Below are 22,571 nucleotides of genomic sequence, written 5' to 3' on the forward strand. Positions count from 1 at the left end.
CCTATTTATTTTATTTATAGTGCCATGCAGAGTTTCTTGTGGAAAAACAGATACTTCTCTCCTAGGAATTTGGCTTAAGATACACAATGGGGAAAACAAAGGGGAGGAGTAAGGAATATGCACAAATGCAAATGATTGGGCATCAAGAGAGAAGTGTTAATTCTGTCTTCTGAGTTTGCTTAGCGTGTATATGCATGTATTAATTCTGCAGCTGCAAATAAGGGATAAGCTTTCTTTTGTATGTGCAAATGGGTAACCTCTGTTGCTGAGGGTTTGCCTTTTGTTATATCTCCCTGTACTGTATAGTGCATAGTGGGTATTTTCTAGGCGCTAACCTGCAAAACTAAATAGGGTTTTGTTACTTTCAGTCACAAAGCCAACCTTCACTGAGCTCGCTTGTGGGTGAAACGTGTTGCCTGGCTACACCAACCATCTTTTCAGCGAAACCAATCCAGCATAAACCAGGTATCTTGCTTTGAATATTAAACTGCTGTGCTTATATTTATCCCTGTGGTACACTTGTCCTTAGAATATTCAAAAGGACAAAATTATCCATGGTTGCCTACCGAGCAGGTGGGTGGCAAGATACCCTTTGCTCTGACCGTTGTAGACTTGCTTATCTATATGGATAAATATAGGCTAGCTACGTATCTACGGCTGGCCTACTTAACTGAGCATTAGCAGTTAAGCAATAATTCATAGATTATTAGAATTGTAGAGTTGGAAGGGACACCAAGGGTCATCTAGTCCAACCCCCTGCAATGCAGGAATCTCAACTAAAGCATCCATGACAGATGGCCACCCAACCTCTGCTTAAAAACCTCCAAGTAAGTAGTGCCCACCATCTCCTGGGGGAGTCCGTTCCACGGCCAGACAGCTCTTGCTGTTAGAAAGCTCTTCCTGATGTTTAGTTCTCCTTTCTGGTTCCTCAATTCCTTCATACAGGTTGTTTATAAAAAACATTGAAAAACTGTGGGCCCAGGACAGAACCCAGTGGCACCCCACCCGTCACCTATTTCCAGGAAGACGAGGAACCATTAATGAGCACTCCTTGGGTTCATTCAGTCAATCAGCTACAAATCCACCTAACAGTTACCTCATCCAACCCACATTTAACCAGTTTTTCTGCAAGAATATCATGGGGGACTTTGAACTTCTTCACTGAATTTGAAGTTTACAGTTTTCCAATTCTTTGTTTTACTCCCTAAATATCGGTATCTTATTGGACAGTGCAGTCTAGATTGCTCATAGCTTTTTTTTAGCCAGTTAATTAAATATAAATATTGCTAAACATTTTGACATTCTTAAATAAATAGAACACTTTCCTGCAAATACGTCATTTTAATACTTTAATACATCTGCTATTCATCTTGAGAAGTGCTGCCTTTAATATTTGTTTTCTTGTCAGATTATATACCAGAGCTAAATACTGTTTCAAAAATGAAGGCCTAAGACCCATTGCTGATAAGTGGAAGGCCCAGATTTAGAAGGCACATCAATGTTGATTTCAGTGCACACTGTTGCTAGTGGCACTGGAACCCATGGTTGTTGTACCATGAATGGACAGAAATCTGCTCGCTTTCAATAAAAACTAGAAGGGAGAAATCTTCTTGAAGTTTGTCAAATTGGGCTGCAAGAGGCTAGCAGGCTAGCAGGGCTTCAAAGTCTCTTCATTCTGATGTTTCCAAAATTACAAGTCTCTTCTCTTTTCTGCCCCAAAGTTCTCATGATTTGTTCGAGGTGACCAAACAAAGCTTGTAGTTGTATTAAAACACATTTAGTTGAACGTTACCCCCAAACAACTGTTCAAACTGAAAATCCAAATGTCATTAATTAATCAATAAATCTAGTTTGAAAACATAAAAAGGCACCTTTTAATGAAACAGATAATAGGACAATCTAGTTCACTTCTGTCTGCACTGGCTAGCAGGGGCTCTCCTGGGTTCCTGGCAGATGTCTTTCCCAGCCCCACATGGAGATGACAGGGATTGAGCCTGGGACTTCCTGCAAAGCAGATAAGCTACAGCCCTCCCCTATCTCTGCATTTGTATCACAGAAGTTGTTTAGACTGAGCCAATGTCTCATAATTACGTAGTCATTTCACAAAGCTGAACTTTCATCATTTCTCTCTTTTTATTTTAAAATATATATTTATATGCTTTACAAACAGAAAAATCACCAACACCATTCCAATGCAGCCAATGATCTGGTATAGAGCATTTCCACTGCATCTTCTTTTCTGCACATAAATTTGATACATCTAATAGATGTCAGTATTATAAAACAGACTAATAAATAAGTAACAGTGATCATCATTCAATTTTATTAGTGTTGGAATTTATAATCCTTAATTATTTAAATTGCTTAACTTTCCCTAGCAAAGTAGATGGATTTGATGAGCCCTGCACTATATTATTCCCATATTGAACGAAAAGCCTCGGCTTCTCTATAATTACATTTCCAATTTGTCTGCCCTGTGTACCTCTAATTAAGTTTGTCAGCTTTCCCTTGCATGTGAAGTTCTAAACCTTTGTTAACCAGACATCTAAAGAGGGACAATTAGTATTTTTTCCAATTTTGGCAAACTGTCATCCTTGCTGCGGTTAACCGATGAACCGTCATTTCCATACCTTCCTTTTGTACAATATATTTAAGATAGCCAAGCAGTATTGCTTACCCCAGGATGTTGTTTATTAATGCCAAGGCTGAGTTTTTGTGCATGTCCACAAGATATGTTAGCATGTCTTACAAATATAAACTATTCTCAAGGTTAATTAAGAAAGTGATTTGCTGTGAGACACTCTTGACAATCTTGGGCACTGGAAGATTTGCTCATTAAAAGTAGATGAGTGGGATCGCTTTTAACTGTAACTGTTTTACTAAAGTGGACTTTAAACCAGCCTTCCCCAAGCGGGTGTCTTCCAGGTGTTTTGGACTACAACTCCCATCAGTTCCAGGGAGCCTGGCCAATGGACATGAATGATGGGACTTGTAGGCCCTACATAGGAAAGGCACTATCATGAAGAAAGCTGTTCTAGAGCGTAATGAGTGTTTGTTTTTAAGGTGCCATAGGGCTCTTTATTTTTGCTGCAGCAGACTACACCCTTTATAAAACAGTGAACTGTAGATTGGCTAAGAGGACTTTCAGAGGTCATTTGTATGCACATGCACACATACAAAATGACATTAAAACGAGCAATGTGTGTTTCATTCTTGCAAAGAAAGTATCCTTAGAAAGCCTGAGGTCATGCAAGGATATGTCATGCATTTCAGATTGCATACCTTGGGCCGAATAACCTGCCAAACTAACACCTCTTGTATGCCTGCCTGAACACAAGTTGGAGATATCAACAAGCCCAGTTATTTTCTGGTGTGAAAGAAAACTCTTTAACCTCTGGTGTGTCAGACGTGGAAGAAACTGATAGAAGTCTGGCTTGAGAAGTTAGCCAGCCAATGGGTAGTATATGCTGGCTGACCCAGTGTAAAATAGAGAAAACAAATCAATTATTTGTACTGTTGCACAGGAAATCTTAAGTTATTTTTTCCTGGCTTGGATAAAGTCTTAATTTGCTACTGTTGACATAAGGATAAAACAATAACAAAACAAAAAAAAAATGAACCATGATATGTTTTCTGTTGAGTTAATGGATGCCGGTTCATCCATAACAGTTGAGGGAATTGGGTATGTTTAACCTGGTAAAGAGGAGACTGAGCGGAGATACAATAGCCATCCTTAAATATCTAAAGGGCTGTCACATGAAGGATGGAGCAAGCTTGTTTTCTCCTGGCCTGGAGACTAGGACCCAAACCAGTGGATTCAAGTTGCAAGGAAGGAGGTTCTGGCAAAACGTCAGGAGGAACTTTCTGACATTAAGAGCCATTCGACAGTGGAACAGACTCCCATGAGAAGTGGTGGACGCCCCTTCCTTGAAAGCTTCAAAGCAGAGGTTGGATGGTTGTCTGTCATGATCTGGTTGAGATTTCTGCATTGCAGGGCGTTGGATTAGAGGACCCTCAGGATCCTTTGCAACTCTACAATTCTGTGATTCTATTAATTTTATTTACATAGTTTGGTTCATTCCAGGAAAGTACTGCCCCCTTCTGCAAATAGAAACCTTTAGACACTAGCATGGTTTCTACAACATAGTAGCATTGTAAGTACAGATTCAGAGGCTGTTAGTAGGAATAAAAAAACCTGTGTTTTTTAAAAAAAGGATAATATTGCAGCCCTGTAGAATGGATTTATTTGGAAGTCTTAGCAAAAGCAGTAGAGAAGTCAGACTGACACTGTTGCTTCTAGTCTCTCTCTTCATTTCTGCCCATACATGATGGTGCATTTTCCTTGAGCATTTGTTGTTTGGAAACATACAAATAATTCTTAATTACTCTGTTTTTCTACAAATAAATGAAGATGAAATAGTCTGCTAGTATTTGTGAGGGTGATGGAAGATAATACTTAAATATATATTGGAAATATTATTTATTTGTTACGGTTCATAGGAAATCTTTGCAGTTCTCTTAAATCTTTGCAGGAACAAATTGCCCCCAAAGTACACTCGGTCAAATATAAGTGTTCATACTAATAACTCCATTGCTGTCACTTGAGGCACAGGTGGCCTTGGTGGCATGGGGTGCCTTCCATCAGCTTACGCTGGTTACCTAACTATGACCCTATCTGGACAGGGATAACTTGGCTGCAGTTATCTATGCTCTGGAACCTCAAGGTTGAATTACTTCAAAGCATTTTATATGGGGCTGTTGGAAAACTGTTTGGAGGCTTCAGTTAGTGCTGAATGTGGTTGCCTCACTGTTGACAGGATCAAGACAAACAGATTCTGTACTACCAGTTCAGTTCCAACCACTTACACATTTCTGAACCCAATTCACAGTGATTGGTTCTGCTCACAAGAACTCTGGATTCAGCCCAAGGTGTTTAAGCCAAAAAAGGCCAGGACAGTACAGTAAGGTGTGATATGGCCTAGTATAGTGATTTCTTGTTAGTAGATTTGGCCTGAATTCTGCTGCCTCCTTGCCTTGTTAATACCCTTTAACATTCTTCTCACCACCCTTATTGTTTTGTTTCAAGCATAACAAAGATGGTTCTACTTTAGTTTTGAAAACTGAAATGGTGAAGAAATAATACTGTTCCTATTAAGAACAGACCAGTAACCTGCGGTATGGAGATCCTGCAACTGGGCACTCTTAAAACAGCATTGGTGGTTCTGCTGAGCCAGCTTGGTACATAAACTAATTGCCATAGTATAAAAAGACAGTGCTGCTTTTCAGAGTAGATTCTCTATAACTACTTCTTAGCTTTTCTTTGCTTTTTATGATTTGGAAAAAAACATTGTTCCTTTGGAGTAACCAAAAATTGCTGGGTTTTAAAGACTCAAACACAGAATGATTAAAAACAAAATCTGAACACTGGAATCTTTAAGAGCACAATGGCATATTATCTCCCTCTACATATACATACGTTAACTCTAAATTTCTTCTGCTGTGTAGAGATGGTCATTAGCCAGCCTGTTCCCATATCAGACAATGGGAAAAGAAAAAAGAAAAAAAGAACCAGAGCTACAGACCATGTCCCTGGAAGGTTTGAAGGTCGGTCCCATGTTCTGCATTGCTTTTGTTTCCTCCTGATCTTTCACAGTAGTTAAGCAGTTGCTTCAGGGTTGCTGTTTACTTCATGGCAAAAACTCTGTTTGAGCCATTGCATTTCTATAGCCCCTTTTGTGGGGGCTACATTATGCCTTTGTGGTTTTGTTGTGTGGCTTCCCTCTTAGTGCTTTGCTTTCTTTGAAAGGCAGCAACGTGTTGAAATTATATGTGATTGTATAGTTTCATTTCATGGGGAGTAGTCTTTCTTCTGCTGTCATAGGATTATTTCAAAACAATTTTGAGAGAAGGAAAAGTTATCACTTGAGCCTGCAGTCCTATGAACATGTGTATGAGGGTTTGCTCCCTTGAGTTCTTCAGGGCTTATTTCTATATAAATGTGCATTGGATTAGGTTGCACTGAGCATGGTTTATTTTGGTTTTGTTTTGAATTCATTGAAGCTTAATGGGCACTTCTAGATCAGGGGTCAGCAACCTTTTTCAGCCGTAGGCCGGTCCACCGTCCCTCAGACCATGTGGTGGGCTGGATTATATTTTGAAGGGGGGGGGGGAAATGAATGAATTCCTATGCCCCACAAATACCCCAGAGATGCATTTTTAAATAAAAGCACACATTCTACTAATGTAAAAACACCAGGCAGGCCCCACAAATAACCCAGAGATGCATTTTAAATAAAAGGACACATTCTACTCATGTAAAAACATGCTGATTGCTGGACCGTCTGTGGGCCGGATTGCGAAGGCGATTGAGCCGCATCCGGCCCACAGGCCTTAGTTTGCCAACCCTTCTCTAGCTTGTGACCCATCTGTTAAATACCTTCACTTACTGAGTTATTTCCTTGGTGCAGGATGTTCTCACTGTAGATACTGTAAGATGTTATTACAAAACTACTCTAATGATTCAGATTTCCTCTGGAGACACCCTGCTCCCCATTTCAAAGCAATCTTGAAATATCTTGGCTTATATTAGTTAAGTTAAGTTATCTTATCTCTATTTCATATTTTATTCTGTTTGTTTTATAAGACAGAAAACATAGGATCACAGCCTTCCTGGGCATAGTCTAATATTTTTATGGTAAGAAGGTCTCAACTTCATTCCTTTGCTTTTGTGTAACTGAGAACAGATTGACAATAAAACTAAAGCTGCTGTTTCAACTCAGTTAATTACCAAGGGAACACCTGTTCTTGTTTTATTATCAGGGGTAGGGATTAGCTCAGTTGTTTAAACGTGCAGTTCATAAAAATGTTTTCTAATAGTGATTTCTGTATACTGGAATTCTTTGGCAGATCTGTACAAACTCACTGCAGAGTTACTTGGTGAAGGATCATATGCCAAAGTTCAGGGAGCAGTTAGCTTGCAGAATGGAAAAGAATATGCAGTTAAGGTAAGTAAAGTACTCCAGTATTATTTTCATTCATTAAAGGTCTTCGCTGCCTGAAAATGTTCTTCACAGATGCTGCTGTGCTAATGTATTCTGTCATAAATCATTGATATTGCTAACATCATGGAATTTAGATTCAGGTAGGTCTGTGTTGGTCTGACACAGTCCAAATAAAAAAATTAAAAAAAAATTGTCCAGTAGTACCTTGTTGTTGTTGTTTAGTCGTTTAGTCGTTTAGTCGTGTCCGACTCTTTGTGACCCCATGGACCAGAGCACACCAGGCACTCCTGTCTTTCACTGCTTCCCGCAGTTTGGTCAAACTCACGTTGGTAGCTTCGAGAACACTGTCCAACCATCTCGTCCTCTGTCGTCCCCTTCTCCTTGTGCCCTCAATCTTTCCCAGCATCAGGGTCTATTCCAGGGGAGTTTTCTCTTCTCATGAGGTGGCCAAAGTATTGGAGTTTCAGCTTCAGGATCTGTCCTTCCAGTGAGCACTCAGGGCTGATTTCCTGAAGAATGGATAGGTTTGATCTTCTTGCAGTCCATGGGACTCTCAAGAGTCTCCTCCAGCACCATAATTCAAAAGCATTGATTTTTCGGCGATCAGCCTTCTTTATGGTCCAGCTCTCACTTCCATACATCACTACTGGGAAAACCAGTAGTACCTTATAGACCAACTAAGTTTGTTCTGGTATAAGCTTTCATGTGCATGCACACTTCTTTATTGAATTTAGTTCTTAGATTTCTGATTCTTTAAACCATGGTATGGGGGATTGTGAATGAGCCCTGTGCTTGTGCAATACCTCTTCCTACTTTGCCTACTTTGCTTAGTTTAATGAGTATTGTCCTAGCTTGATCAAGCCATTGTTGCCTCTAAACTGGAAAACTATGGTTTGGTCAAACAAAGTAGATTGTCTTTTAGCTGAGTGTCTGAGGAGGGAGCGTGCAAGAACAAAACTCTTCCCCTCTTGTTAGACCATGGTTTTGAGGATTGGAATTGTCTGATTCATCCCAGTAAATTATTAACAGATGGAAGCGGCTTCAGAGAGGCATATTTTCCATTGTGAAAATACATTTATTTTGTCCAATCAAATAGGCTGTGCTAGTTTTCCAAACAATACAGAAACCTGCTCACCAAGGACAAAACTGAAAGAGGGAAAGCTGGTTGTAGTGTATATGCTCATCCAAAACAATCTACAAATCTTTGAGAAAACAGTGGCCAATTTCCAGTTTAAAATAAAGCTTGCTTTCTATCCTATGTTAACTAAATATTAAATAATCATTCAGAAAGTCTTATCCCAAACATTTGCACTAATATAGACACATTACTTTTTAAATCTACAGCCATGCATATCACATGAGACTGCAGTGTTTGTGACTGCCAGGACTGTGCCCCATGCCTTATCTCCCATGATATTATCTCCCACTTCCTCTGCTCCTCTTTCTAGGTAGAGGGTTCTAAATGTCTTCATTTACTTGTCTTCATTTCTTGTTGGGAAATAAAAATGTTGAAATAGGAACAACTTTATTCAACGTCACTAATTTTATTCTTTAACCTTTGGACATGACTCAAGAAGGGAGATGGGTTGCATTAGAATTACCAATGCAGAAGTCTTGTTGATTTTCAGTGAGAGATGGGCAGAGCAATCCTAGTTCCCAATCAGTGCTACTGGAAGGGTTACAGCCTTTCTCAACCTTGGGTCCCCAGATGTTTTTGGCCTACAACTCCCATCATCCCTGACCACGGGTCCTGTGAGCTAGGGATCATGGGAGTTGTAGGCCAAAACATCTGGGGACCCAAGGTTGAGAAAGGCTGGTTTAGGATGAGACAGAGGTGTTTCTTGGCTGTGTTCTACTGCTGTGGATCTTCCCACTGTGCCCAGCAAAAGTGCAGTAGGCTACATGCTACTGCCAGCAGTGTTTCCTGCAGTGGTAGCCATTGTAAGATCTTGAAATGGAAACAGGGCATTATGGGGGCTTGGTGGATGTGGAACATGCAAAATCTGTATCATGCCAGTAAACATCTGTTATCAAACACAAAGCAAAGAGTGCCTAATATTTATATGGACACTTTTTTTGAAAGGTGACAGATAGTAACAGTAGCTGCTCAGCATGATGTTTCTTGCTTTTTTTTAAAAAAACTGGCTTTTGTTTTTATAACAGATAATTGAGAAGAACGCTGGGCATAGTCGTAGTCGGGTATTTCGGGAAGTGGAGACATTGTATCAGTGTCAAGGTAACAAGTAAGTAATTGTTACAGCATTTAACAATACAATTACGAGTTTTAAGTCTTTAGTGTAATCATGTATTGGATATGACATTGCTTTGAACCCAAAACAGTGTAGTTCGCTCAGTGAAACTTGGAAATGAGAACAGTTACGCTGTTTTTATGTTGATTAGAGCACTCCTCCATGTTTAGCAGAAAACACTACCAAAATATTAAACAATGATACCTTTTCGTTGGGTACCCCATAAATATTTTGGCTTTATTTATACAGAACAACAAATTTAACACAGATGCCTTTTTTTTTTTAAAGGAACATTTTGGAATTAATAGAATTTTTTGAAGATAATGCAAGGTACTACCTTGTCTTTGAAAAACTGCATGGAGGTATGTATGTACATGATTTTTTTAATTTTCTTGTAATAAATTAGCTAGATAAAGATAGAATTGTTTCCCCCCCCCCCCCAATGTGGGTGGGCTATTTTGTGTGGGAAAGGGTTCAGGTTCATTCCCTGGCATTTCCAGCTAAGGCTAGGAAGGACAGCTAACTGAAACCTTGGAAAGCTGCTACTGGTCAGAACTGAGACTTGGGAAATTTGATTCCTGTGATAATGCATGCTTCTCTTACATCAGGGCTTGCATTTAGTTCAGCTCTACATAACTGTCCCATCACTGCCGGTTGTGTAATGGGACTTCCTCCTTCTCCCCTTGTGTTTCCCCTAAATATGTTATGCATCCCCCCCAACACTCCAGAGTAGATTTGGGGATGGTGCAGCACATGTGTGGAGTGGGGAGTCCCATGGCACAAGCAGAAATCTTTGTGCCGATGGGATAATTACTTAGCACTGCATTAGAAACAAGCCGAGGCATCTTAAAAGACAGTGGATACTGATGTGTCTGGCACATGCTTGTGTAAAGACAATTTTATTCCATTGGACATTATCCTGATTTGAGCTCTTGGATGATCTGATTACTTCTTTGCTTGTAAAAGAGATCTTGTATTTTATTATCTACAGTTCTTTCGATTGCATATATTGAGTGTACCTCAGCACAGAAGCTGGGGTAGAAATTATTTTAAAAATACTTCTTCAGAGGTATCATTGTTAACATTTATTAAAGAAAATGAACTCACAATATCTGGGTTTGGGAACTGAAGATAATGTTGGTTTATATAAAGTGAATTTGCTGGGTGTTATGTTGAGTAATTTTCTATACATAGCTGACAGATGAAGAATTGGAGGTTCTCTTCTCTTTTTCTTTCCATTTTTTTCTTTTTCCTTCATCTTTTTCTTCTCTCTCTCTCTTTATGTGTTCTTATCAAGATTAGCTTTTTAGTTTTGATTAAAAGATATCTGATATTCATCTTTGTATTTCCCCCCAAATTTTAATAATCTATTAAAAGAAAAAACCTCTTCAATTATTTTTTGACATGTTGAAGCTAGATAGTATCTACATAGCTTGTGTGTGTGTCACATGTGACCTTTGGGGGCAGTTATTTTAAAGGGAGGATGAGCACATAGTCTTAGTATTCATGTTACTGGAAACCTATTAAAAGAACGTGTAAATGGTTTCAGAATTCTAACTGCAATATACATTGACTCAAGCTTCTCAATAGTAGTAGTAGGAATGATGGTGATGATGATGAGTAGTTAGTATTTCCCCCTGTTTAGTCATTGGACAACTTGGATGTAAATCTGGTTTTTAAATAACTATTTTTTCATATTGAAACTTTTAACAGGCATGTAAAGCTTTACCCATCAAATGAGATCATAATAGTCACTTGCATAATTACAAGTTGTTACAGACTTCTCTGTGGATAAATGAATAGACAAGTGTATAGGACAAATCTGAGAACTTGATTCATAAGAACATCTTATTCTGTCACCACCTACAGAGGCTTTGTCTGATTTTCCTAACATGCTGATAATCTATCAATAAAAGCCCATGCTCTGTTCCAGGAAGCTTCAAGTCTGGAATGTTTGTTGGCAGAATTCTGAACTCATTCAGGAAATTGTGCTCACAACTCATAGTGAAAATTTGAATATTATCGTGTAGCACTCTGGGGAGGGAGACATTGCTTTTGAGCACTAGAGCAAGCTGCTGTACTTAGCCATTAAAATAGATTAATTAATGAACCATTGCTTCCCCCTGCAAATAGCTGGAAGTCCACAAAATGTCCCTGGTCCTGGTGGTTAGTTCTTCGGTCCTTTGGATGCTTGTTTCACACTGGATGTCTGCGACATCACCTCTGAAAATTATTTTCTGTGCTTACAGATAGCAGTTGGCATTTTGCCAGTTTTCCATTAATGCCGATAGGATGTTAAGTGCACAGAACTAGGTGGGCCTAATGGAGAGGCCCTCAAAAACCCAGACTATTTTATGTTATTTGCCGGTTAGATGTGTGTTTACTTGCAGGGAACAGGCAGGGGGAAAGAACTTGAATGCATGAATTTCAAGATCGCAGGAACAAACATATGAGCTCTTGGCCTTGTGCCTCTCTGAAGTTAGCATGTTGCAAACTCAGTGAAGTCTATTCTACATTACTATTTTAAAAAATGGATTGCTTTGGCAAATTCTATAACTAGATTTATCACTTTATGGATCGTATCCTCCCTCTACTTCAAGGCCACTTTGGCAGAGATACCGTATTTTTCGCTCCATAGGGTGCACCTAGTTTTTTGGGGGGGAAATCAAGGAATTTTTTTTATTTCCCCCCCGCAGCCATCCCCAAGCTAGAAGAGGGAGACGGAGTGCTCCGTCTCCCTCTTCTGCCTTCAGGGACAGCCTCCCTAGCCTCTGTTGGGCAGCAGCTTGCCCCGTTGTCCCCTGAGCTTGTGGGGCTGGAGGTGGGGAGAAGCAAGCTTGCTTCTCCCCACCACCAGCCTCCAAACCAGGTCGGGGAATAGTGGGATGGTGGTGCTCCGCCTCCCCACTGTCCCCCGAGCTTGTGGGGCTGCCCGATATCTGCCCGAAGCCCGGGGTGCGCTCCGGAGCGTGCCCCATGCTTCGGGCTGCAGGCTGCCGCCCACAAGCCTTGCAAGCCCGGCGGGAACTCCTGCCGGGCTCCCAAGGCTTGTGGATAGCTTCCTGAAGCCTGCATTCACCCCATAGGACGCACACACATTTCCCCTTCATTTTTGGAGGGGAAAAAGTGCGTCCTATAGGGTGAAAAATACGGTAATCCAAGCCCTTTTTGTGCCAGGCTTGGGGGGGCTGTATTGGGAAGAGGATTCCTTCCTCCCAGCCCTGCTGGCCCCTGTCGGCCTGTTGCCACCAGGGAAGTGATGCCAGCATCACTGCGGACACAGAACTCCCCTCCCACCCACCCACCCACCAAACATGCCAGCAGACGGAAGTTCCACTAGTACCAGACACCAGAAACCGCAAAGTGGGGCTTTCCAAGGTGAGGGCAGGGCTGAGCCAAACCAGAATCCATTGGGTCCTGAGTTGGCTCCCCCGAGATGTGCCAATTGCTGAATGCCACCACCCCCAATTCCCCCTGGCCGCCGCGCAACAGCTTTAGGCAAGGTGCAGCCATTTGCTTCAGGTGGCGGATCCAACACCCGCCCCCCCACCCCCGTGCTGCCAACACAGCCCTGTTACTCTCATCACTGCTACTGTGCCCTTGCCACCATGCTGTGGTGGCAGCGCAGGTGCAGCTACAGGTGAGGGTACAGTTGTGGTGATGGGGCTGACAGCAGTGTGGGGGCAGAGACACAGCAGGGTGGGGAACTAGATCTGTAGCAGGGTGTGGTGGGGGCTGTTCTGTCTACAGTGGCACAATGTCTCGAGCCAACCCTGGCAGCGGATGTGGTTGTGGCCTTTTTACTCCGCAAAGCACTTCTAGGAAAAGTTGGGTTTCTTCTTATGGTGCACATGTACCAGGGCGATACATACCTAAAGTCAGATTGGATTTCTTCTAATAAGAAGAGTTTGGTGCATTCTGGCAGCTAGAACAGTTAAACGATAGTAACGTGCTCAGGATTTGTCGAGCCTTTGGTTTTGGGAAATGGACAGAGGGGTAGAGACAAAGGGGGTGGGGAATCTGCTTCTCCCGTGCTGTGACAAGGATCATAAAGAATTTCACATCAAGTGGTTTTGAGTATGCCCCAAATGCATGGGAGGGCTTTTCCTAAATTCCAGCCAAGCCCTGTCCCAGAGGTGATGGGAATTGTGCTCCAGCAACATCTTGAGGGCAACAGGCTCCTTGCCCCTGTAGTATATGCACTTAGATTTGGAATAAGTCCTATTGAATTTAGGATTTGCTTCTGAAAAATCATGCATAGGTCAATCTGTGTGTTCTCTATTATAGAGCTGTGAAATTGTTGGCTGCTAAAAGCAAATACATTACCATCGTTACCTTTGGCCCTGTTCATGTTGAGAAGAGAACTGTGCTATTCAACTTGAATCTTAGCATGTGTGTTCACACTACATAGTCTGTTGGATGCTTTGAGTCTAGCATAGTTTGCTTTCAAGTCACACTGTATTTTTCAAAGCACCTGCTTGCCTTTTTCTCCACAGGTTCTATCCTGGCCCACATACAAAAGCAAAAACACTTTAATGAGAGAGAAGCCAGCAGGGTGGTGAGAGACATCGCCTGTGCTCTGGATTTCCTCCACACAAAAGGTGAAAATGCGTTTCCTCCATTTTACAGGCTCATTAGCCAGCAGTGTTCAAGCCAGACAAGGTCTGCTAACATAAATACAAGATCAGCATGAAAGGCAGGGCATTTCTGTGATTTACTCCCTTTCTCCCCACATGTGACATGCCAACTAGCGCTGGCTGTTGGCTTTGTGCCACAGTGTCTGTGATTAGCAAGAATCGGTTGACACGGGGATTCAGGGTACATGTCATTTGCAAAAGCCTACTGGTATTTGGAGATGATGACTAGTATTCATGCTGCACTTAAAGGTAACTATTGTGTCTGGTAGCCAAATAGGTTTGGGCTTTATGAAGGAAGCTGGTTGTTTGATCAAGTTCTTGAGTTAGGGATAATGAGCAAATTAAGGTTGATAAATACTTCTGCAAGCTAACTGGGTTTAGTCAAGGGTTTAGTGATAAATGTAAGCTATATACATCTGGTTCTGGAGTGGCAGAGGACCTGCCATGTTCATTTGTTGTGGGAACTGCCTGCAGTGCCCCCAAAATCACTTTGCTATCATTTTGCCCGTGTAAAATAAGTGTCAATGAGAGCGTTGCTGCAGGAATCATAAAGCAAATTATACATTTTTCTACAATTTTAAGCATGGTTTTCAGATTCCTGCATTTTTTTAGGATTGGATCTTACCAGGGTTAGATTTAGTTCCCACTGATTTGAAAGGAAACTTAAGTAGAAGTAACTGTCTGGATTCATCCCTTAGTAATAGTAGTTTGGTTTTGCTATACTGATATTATTTGGGTCTGATCTGCATTGGCTCCCAGTACGTTTGCGAGCACAATTCAAAGTGTTGGTGCTGACCTTTAAAGCCCTAAACGGCCTCGGTCCTGTATACCTGAAGGAGCATCTCCACCCCCATCGTTCAGCCTGGACACTGAGATCCAGCGCCGAGGGCCTACTGGCGGTTCCCTAACTGCGAGAAGCAAAGCTACAGGGAACCAGACAGAGGGCCTTCTCAGTAGTGGCGCCCGCCCTGTGGAACGCCCTCCCTTCAAATGTGAAGGAATTAAGCAGCTATCTTATCTTTAAAAGACATCTAAAGGCAGCCCTGTTTAGGGAAGTTTTTAATATTTAATGCTGTATTGTTTTTAACACTCGATTGGAAGCCGCCCAGAGTGGCTGGGGAAACTCAGCTAGATGGGCGGGGTATAAATAATAAATTATTATTATTATTATTATTATTATTATTATTATTATTATGCATTTTTTTCTTTTAAGAAATCTGACATTACGTCACAAATGAGCAGCTGTTAATTTCCAGGCAAGCAGTTTAATTTCAGAGAAACTGGTGTGAGAAACCATCTCCAGCCAGACATTCATGCCAGAAATTTTAATTTTGCTCTTTTAGATCTCCAGGATATTCTTTTTATGCTAAATTAAAAGTTAAAAGCCAAGTAAAAGCTAAAAGAAAGATTGAGGGAGTTTTCTTACTCATAATTTAATTAAAAACTGATGTAACTACTTTCATATGTTGTTTTCTGGTACCACCATAGCAACAGCTTACCAGTGTGCTTTGAAGGTGGGAGAATTCCATTTGAGGGCTTAGAATTGGAGGGGCTTGAATGGCTAGTCTGCAGGAGAAATTGATTTGTGGAAATAGCATTGCTGAGTTGAATAGCTTGACTTGAGATGGAGAAAGTGAAAACAAATACTGAAGCAGAGATGTTTTGTTTAGAGTAGTTAAGGACTGAAGCTTGGAGTCAGACACAAGTTGGGTGGACTTGAGGTGAAAACAGAAGCTATTGGTAATAATCTGCACTGAATAATCGTTAGTAATGACTTAATGAGGTGTAACAGGGCTATGAGGACATCCTTTGTTTCTTGAATTAAATAGAGGGGGGATGTCTGCCTGCCTACGCAAAATAAATTTGTATTATTAGCTTCTATCTGAAACCACTGAGAGGTCATTGGCATTTTGGCAGTGGTGTGTGTGTGAGCTATCCTCAGAATGTTGATGACATATAGCTCTACTTCTCCTTTCTATTTGACGCCAGGGGAGCAGTGGAAGTCCTAAATCAGTGCATGATATCTTTAAACGCTCTGGGCTGACCTAAACACCACGGAGGGTTTAACTTGGCAGTGACAACCAGGAAGGAGTCCCAAGGTCATGATGAATGACTCTGTGACAATGCTGGTCCAGTGTGTGGCAGCTGTGAAAACAGAGAAATTTATGTTAGGAACCATTAGGAAATGGATTGAAAATAAAGCTGCCAATACTATATTATATTATGTGAACCTGTGGTGAAGCCACTTGAAGTGCTTTGTATAGTTCTGAATGAATATTGCAGAGCTGGAAAGGGTTCAGGAGAGGGCAACCAAGATGATAAAAGGGTTTGAGCAACTCACCTATAAGGAAACAGTACAGTGTTTGGTGCATTATCGTTTAGGAAAAAAAGTTGAGTATGGGGGAGACATGATATGCATAAGATCAGGGATGATGTGAAGAAAGTGGGCAGAGAGTTGTTTTTCTCTGTCTCATAAGATCCCAGGGCCACCCAAAGAAGCTGAATGTTGGAGAATTCAAGAAAGACAAAAGGAAGTATTTCACACCACACACAATTAAACTGTGGAATTAGCTACCAGAAGATGCCGGGATAGCCACTGATTCAGACAGCTTTGAAAAGGGATTGGACAAATTCATGAAGGATAAGACTTCCAGTGGCTCTGTACAACCTCCAGAATTGGAGGCAGTGTGCCTCTGAGTACCACTTGCTGGGGTCATGAACAGGAGAGGGCTGTTGCCCCTGTGTCTTGGTTGCAGCCTTCCCACAGGCATCTTGTTGTCCACTGTGAGGACAGAATGTTGGACTAGATGCTCCTTTGGCCTGATCCAGCAGGCTCTTCTTATGTTCTCACGTTCTCATCCAGCAAGTTGAAGCTTAATCCTCAGACTGAATCTTCATCCAGATGAGATAGAGGTGGAAATACTGTGAAGCCAATCTGGAAGAAAGTGTTTGACACATTCTAGGTGTTCAAGGGAACTGTGTTTAGTCTGCAAAAAGAGCAAAGAGTCTTAGGGTACCTTAAAGACTAACAGATTCCATATGACGTAAGCTTTTGTGAACTAGACAGAAGGGTGGCACTTCTGCTCATCTTCAACTGGTGTATCAACTGCAGCTTTTCCTAGAAAAGGCTGACACATTCATTGGTTGCTTTGAAATTAGACACACTCTTTTTGAGTTTGCCTTTCAAAAGGGTCCAGAAATTTCAGTTGAAGCAAAATGTTATTGGGAGCTCAGTCCTATTAAAGTATTGCACTAATAGGAGTCTTAACAACATCCAGGGTAGCAGGGCAGGGAGGAAGCACAGGTCCCATATTATTGCCCTAAATGGTTTTAGACTTGGATGTTTGAGGGATTGTGTACATGATTCCACACTGAGGTCATTAGAAGAGTCTTTCTCCCATACCTCTGCTGTATTGGATCTTCTCATTAGGAGCATTCAGAGTACGGAATTCACTGTTCCAGGCATGCTTCTCTACTTCTTTCAGCGTGTAGAGATAGCTGGTTAAAAAGATTACATTTCAATATTTTATGGTGCTGTTCAATGTTTTGTAGATTTATTGTGTTTTATTCTTAAATCGATACTAAGCCATAGAGAGGCTGTGATTTCAGTGGAAGATGTAGGGTATAAATATTTTATATAAACCAAATAGTGAGCTAGGAGTAGTATGAATGCTTGCTGATTGCGAATTCTGTGGCTTGCTTCTTTTTAAACTGTCCATGGAGCTTGCTGCTCACTGGAGGAGAGAAATGGCAAGAGCAGTGATGCCCTGCAAAAGACTTTACACGCAGAGCTGTTAAAATTATGTTTTGGGAAAGAAGCCATGCAGTGGGAATACGTGTTTCTGGAATCATCTACTGCCATATCTCTTGATTTTTGTCATTTAGTTTATGGTTCCACTGTGTACTATTAACATCTTTATTAAACAATAGCATGCACAATATTAAACAGGAAACTGAAGCAATCATTGCAATTCAGCACTTAATCATTTTGCTGTTTAAAATTATAGAAATCTCAGAAGGTGAGAGAGGCTTGTTTTTCATCACCTTGCTGCAGTAGAATGCTTGTTTTTTTTCCCTTGCTGCTATTTAGATGTAAGATACTGTATTAGTGTTGTGCAGAAAGTTCCAAAATAAACTTTTTTTCAGTACATATTTTTCTTAAACATCTGAACAGTGCTACATACTTTATACAATATGAGGATTTCCTGTGGCGGGTTCAAGCCTCCCAGCAAAAGTCCCTTTCTGTTTAATTTAGTGTCATGAAAACTACTGCAGCGTGGCTCTTTTCCATGCTGCTTGGAAATGTTGGAAGCCTCTGGTCACATGGAAGGAGATGATGCCCTTTCCTCATCTTACATTGGCACTGCCCTTCTCAGAAATATGATCAGTGCTGGCAGGGAAGGAGGCATGGCGTGGGCTCCATCCCCATGTGACTGTGGCCATTTAGGGCTGCTCAACCTGGTTGACTGTACCCTAGTATCCTGGTTGGGCACACAGTGCAGCTTGCAACCTGCTTGATTACAGCTTCAGCCTGTATGTTAACACCAAGAAGCAAATACCGTTCTTTTCTTTTAAGTTTGACACAACTCACTTCTTCTTGTTTTATATGTTAGGTATTGCTCACCGAGACCTAAAACCTGAAAACATATTGTGTGAATCTCCCAGTAAGGTACATCCTTCTTTTGTGATACTCTTTTGGTTGTTGTTAGGTGGATTTCAGGGTTGAGTGAATTAGTTTCTGGTTTTTCTCCTTCCCTCGTTTCAGGTGTCGCCAGTGAGAATTTGTGACTTTGACCTTGGAAGTGGGGTGAAACTCAACAGCGCATGTACTCCAATCACTACTCCTGAGTTGACCACTCCAGTATGTAGACTACTATGTATTAGCTATATGCTTGAAATGCAGGGAGAAGGATGGGCATCTTATCTGCGACACTTAATCTTTTGTGCCTCAAAGTTGCACAAATGTGCATAGTAATCAAGTTGCAGTTCAGTAGTATTGCCAAAGGTGGAACTTCAGACATGTTGGTTGAGTGTACTCCAGTCTCTTGCAGATATCATATGGTTGGTGCCCCGACAACTTCATATTTTTTAAAGGGCACTCAAAGTAAACTAGTCTTTTGCAGGGCAAATGTTCTTAAGTTATGTGAAGTGTGTATAGCAGACCTCACCCAACCTTCAAATCTGCATGCTCAATTTTTGCAGCTAAAGGAGACAATTTCCTACATGGTAATAGACAATTTCCTACATGGTGATAGTGCTCCAGCCCTAGTTCTAGTATGTATGATGTTGCACAAAGTCTGACTTCAAAGAGGTGCTTGAGAGGTGTCTTACATGTGTTTCCTCTCTCCCTCTCCCTCCAATCTCTGCAAAGAAATGTAACATCACATTCATGAGATCTGCTTCCAGTTTATGGGACCAAACTGCCGCCCAGCCATTTGCGTGAGGGCCTCTGGGTCACAAGACTGGCGTATGTGGCTGGTAGCATGCAAAAATGATACATTGTGGGGAAGGACTTAAATGCTGCATAGGAGAATAGGAAGCTGCAAAAGTCAGACTTTTGGCCTATCTAGCTCAGTCTTGCCCTCACAAGAAGTAGCCAACAATGGTGCCCCTCCAGATGCTGTTGGACTACAACATCCATCATACTTGATCTTTAGTCACGGTGGCCAAGGCTTATGGGAATTGTAGTTCAATAACATCTGGAAGGCACTGTGTTGGCTACCCCTGGTCTGCACTCACTGGCAGCAGTTCTCCAGAATTCAGGATGGAGACTTTTTGCAGTCTCACCTGGTGATGCCAGGGATCAAATTTGCATATGTAACCCGTGTGCTGTACCATGGAGGACTATGGCTCTTCCTCAAGCCAACGCTCAGGGCTGTATTTAATTGGTAGACATGGGCATGTGGGAAGTTTCTGCTGCAGCATAACACAGTTTTACTGGAGGCAAGTTAACCAATCATTAACATTATATTGATAATGCTAATATTTCACCATCCTTTTAGGGGAATATTGATTTTAAGGGTTTAAGAGAACCAGCTGCAAAATGAACGTGTTTGATCTGAAAGGCATTAACTTCGTTAGTATTAAATAATATATGTGTTAATATAGCACCACCAATGTGTTGGGTGTTTTAACAAAAAGAAAGGCCTTGAGGAACTTGCAATCTAAAGTTTGATATGGGATAAAATAGAGGGAAAGGGAGAAAGTTATAAATTTGGGTAAACGTGGGGGGGCAGTGAATATGCATTCAATTACATTTCAGCTTATGGCTTCACAGCATCAGTGGTATTGAATGAGAGAGAGAGAGAGGGAGAGAGAGGGAGGGAGGGAGACAGAATGAGCAAGCTGTTTGGGGAGGTTGTTCCAGACATAATGGGCATGAAAGAAGAATGAGTGGAATGATTTAAGGGAGCAGGAAACCTGAAAAAAATGTAGAATTGCGGAAGCAAATATATACACGCTTCATATTTGCAAGTCCAAAGTATTGCAAGAATGAATTATGTCACCACATTAACAATTTCTGACTGTGCAGAAATAGTCTAAAATTGTGCTTTTTCAAATACCAATGTAATGTGAAATAATTGTATTCACACTTTCGTACACTGCCCTGGAATCTGTTGATAAAGGGCAGTTAAGCAATATTTTTAATGAATAATTACTGAAATAGCTAAGAATTAAAATCCTTCATGATATCATTTGCTTCTGCATAAGTCTTGCTGTTGCCCAGCAACTGTTCGGTATTTTATTGCCAGAGTTGTGGGCGGCAAACCAGCAATCTCATGCTTATTTGCAAGGAGTGTGAAATTTGCAATGAGTGAAAATCATTGGTTTTAAACGTGTTGGCTTGGTATTGTGTTATGAGTGTGAATTAGACTTACGCTACAGATTTGTTCCTGGTGTTTTGGAGTCTGCGTTTGCCTGCCTTGGAGTGAATGATTTGCAGTAGGTTGAATTTCCAGATTGTTAACCATCTGCATCTGTGGTAAAGTAGGTGGTTAACAAGGCAAGTACTGAGTACTTAGTTCCCTCCTGACCACTATCCTAGCATCCACCTATCACCTGGCCATTATCTTGCCTTGGATTTCCTCAACCATGTGTTCAAAAGTATCAGTAGAAGAACTCCCTGCGCTGGGTTTATACTCTGCCAGCTTTGTATGAAAAGGTTGAATATTCAAAGAGCCATGAGGTTTCAACAGTTTTGTGAAAAATAATAATCTGATGTGGTAACATTAAAAAAAATGTATTAAAATGGTCTAAAAACAGCAACCACGAAGCAGAGGAGCATCTATTGACCAGTATGTTTTAGATGCTCCTTTGAAAACAAAAGACCTGGGGCAGTTAGCAGAAGTTTCTCTGTCACTTTCATTTGGCTTGGTTTTGGTTTTTGTCTTAACTCTCTCATATGTGCTTTGCTAGTGTGGTTCTGCAGAGTACATGGCCCCCGAGGTGGTGGAAGTCTTCACAGAAGAAGCCACATTCTACGACAAGCGCTGTGATTTGTGGAGCTTGGGTGTGATCTTGTATATCATGCTCAGCGGGTACCCGCCGTTTGTGGGGAACTGTGGCACAGACTGCGGCTGGGAGAGGGGAGAAGCCTGCAAAACTTGCCAGGTAACTAGAGGAGTATGTTGGGCATGTGTGGAGGAAGGTAGCAGCAATTTCCACCCCTGCACATCTTCAGAAGTGATTTGATTGGAGAACGGCTATATGTTGTTGCCCTCGAGACATGCAGAGTTCCATTCTAAAGCTGTGTTAGCGTATACTGTTTGCTGCCCATAACTCCTTTGTCGCAAAGGGGTGGGATATGGATTCAATTAATAAAGACTAGCGATGCTAGTCTTCCATCAAAATTCAGGAATATAGGGCTGTAAGGATTTTAAGGTGACTTGGGTCATTCTGTAAAAGGTTGGAAATGACAGTTTTAAGTCAACTTCTGTCAACATAGTATATTTATATGTGTGTGTGTGTGTGTTTATTCCAGAGCAAGCTGTTTGAGAGTATCCAGGAAGGCAAGTATGAGTTTCCTGAAAAGGACTGGTCTCATATTTCCAGTGATGCTAAGGATCTCATCTCAAAGTTACTGGTCCGGGATGCCAAGGAGAGGCTTACTGCCGCTCAGGTGCTGCAGCATCCATGGGTACAAGGTGTAAGTACAGTGGTGCCTTTCAACAACATTTATTTATATAGCATCAGTAATAAGCACAGGTTTCTGCACAGGATATATCTTTGTCATGTACTAGGCTATAAAAGTGAATAGTGGTTGAGCCTTGAGCCATGTGGCTCATGTTTTTCATTAGCAGCTGCTAGTAAAGGCCTAAATTATTTCCATGCATCCTCAATATCTCCACCGTAGCCTGAATGGGGATTTTAGCGAGAGACTAATTCTACCTTCAATTTAGGAAGAATCAGGTTCTCCTTATGTTGATATAGGCAAAATGCAAAGTCTTATGTATTTTGTTCTTGTGATCTCTCTATTTCTATGTTCATTGCCTGTATCTGACTATCTAATTCACCTGAAATTTAATCTGTTTATAAATGGCCATTCCATATAGTGAACTCTGTAAGGATCCATTTTTCTGCTAAGGATCCTCAACTAATCTTGTATCATTTCCATTGTGTGCAGCATGCATCTGAAAGAGGACTGCCTACGCCACAGGTTCTCCAAAGGTAACCTTTTCCTGAGC

At 41.3% G+C, this 22,571-nt stretch overlaps 1 protein-coding gene across 3 annotated transcripts in view; it reads left to right on the forward strand.

Moving 5' to 3' along the window:
• The window catches only part of MKNK1 (MAPK interacting serine/threonine kinase 1), a 37,731-nt gene that overhangs the window by 12,292 nt on the left and 2,868 nt on the right, over window positions 1–22,571 (forward strand). For 2 of the 3 annotated variants that reach the window (XM_083619642.1, XM_083619641.1), the window contains exons 2-12: window positions 369–465; window positions 5,506–5,604; window positions 6,907–7,004; window positions 9,165–9,244; window positions 9,539–9,612; window positions 13,747–13,851; window positions 18,501–18,556; window positions 18,653–18,748; window positions 21,304–21,498; window positions 21,869–22,033; window positions 22,511–22,554. In XM_083619642.1, coding sequence (XP_083475768.1) covers window positions 5,508–5,604; window positions 6,907–7,004; window positions 9,165–9,244; window positions 9,539–9,612; window positions 13,747–13,851; window positions 18,501–18,556; window positions 18,653–18,748; window positions 21,304–21,498; window positions 21,869–22,033; window positions 22,511–22,554 — 1,010 coding nt within the window. In that variant the 5' untranslated portion in view covers window positions 369–465; window positions 5,506–5,507. The remainder of the gene's footprint in view (window positions 1–368; window positions 466–5,505; window positions 5,605–6,906; window positions 7,005–9,164; window positions 9,245–9,538; window positions 9,613–13,746; window positions 13,852–18,500; window positions 18,557–18,652; window positions 18,749–21,303; window positions 21,499–21,868; window positions 22,034–22,510; window positions 22,555–22,571) is intronic. The other variant, XM_083619640.1, reaches the window with a different exon arrangement.

The sequence above is a fragment of the Podarcis filfolensis genome (assembly GCF_964270895.1).
Source record: "Podarcis filfolensis genome assembly, chromosome: 6".
Classification (NCBI taxonomy): Eukaryota; Metazoa; Chordata; class Lepidosauria; order Squamata; family Lacertidae; genus Podarcis; species Podarcis filfolensis.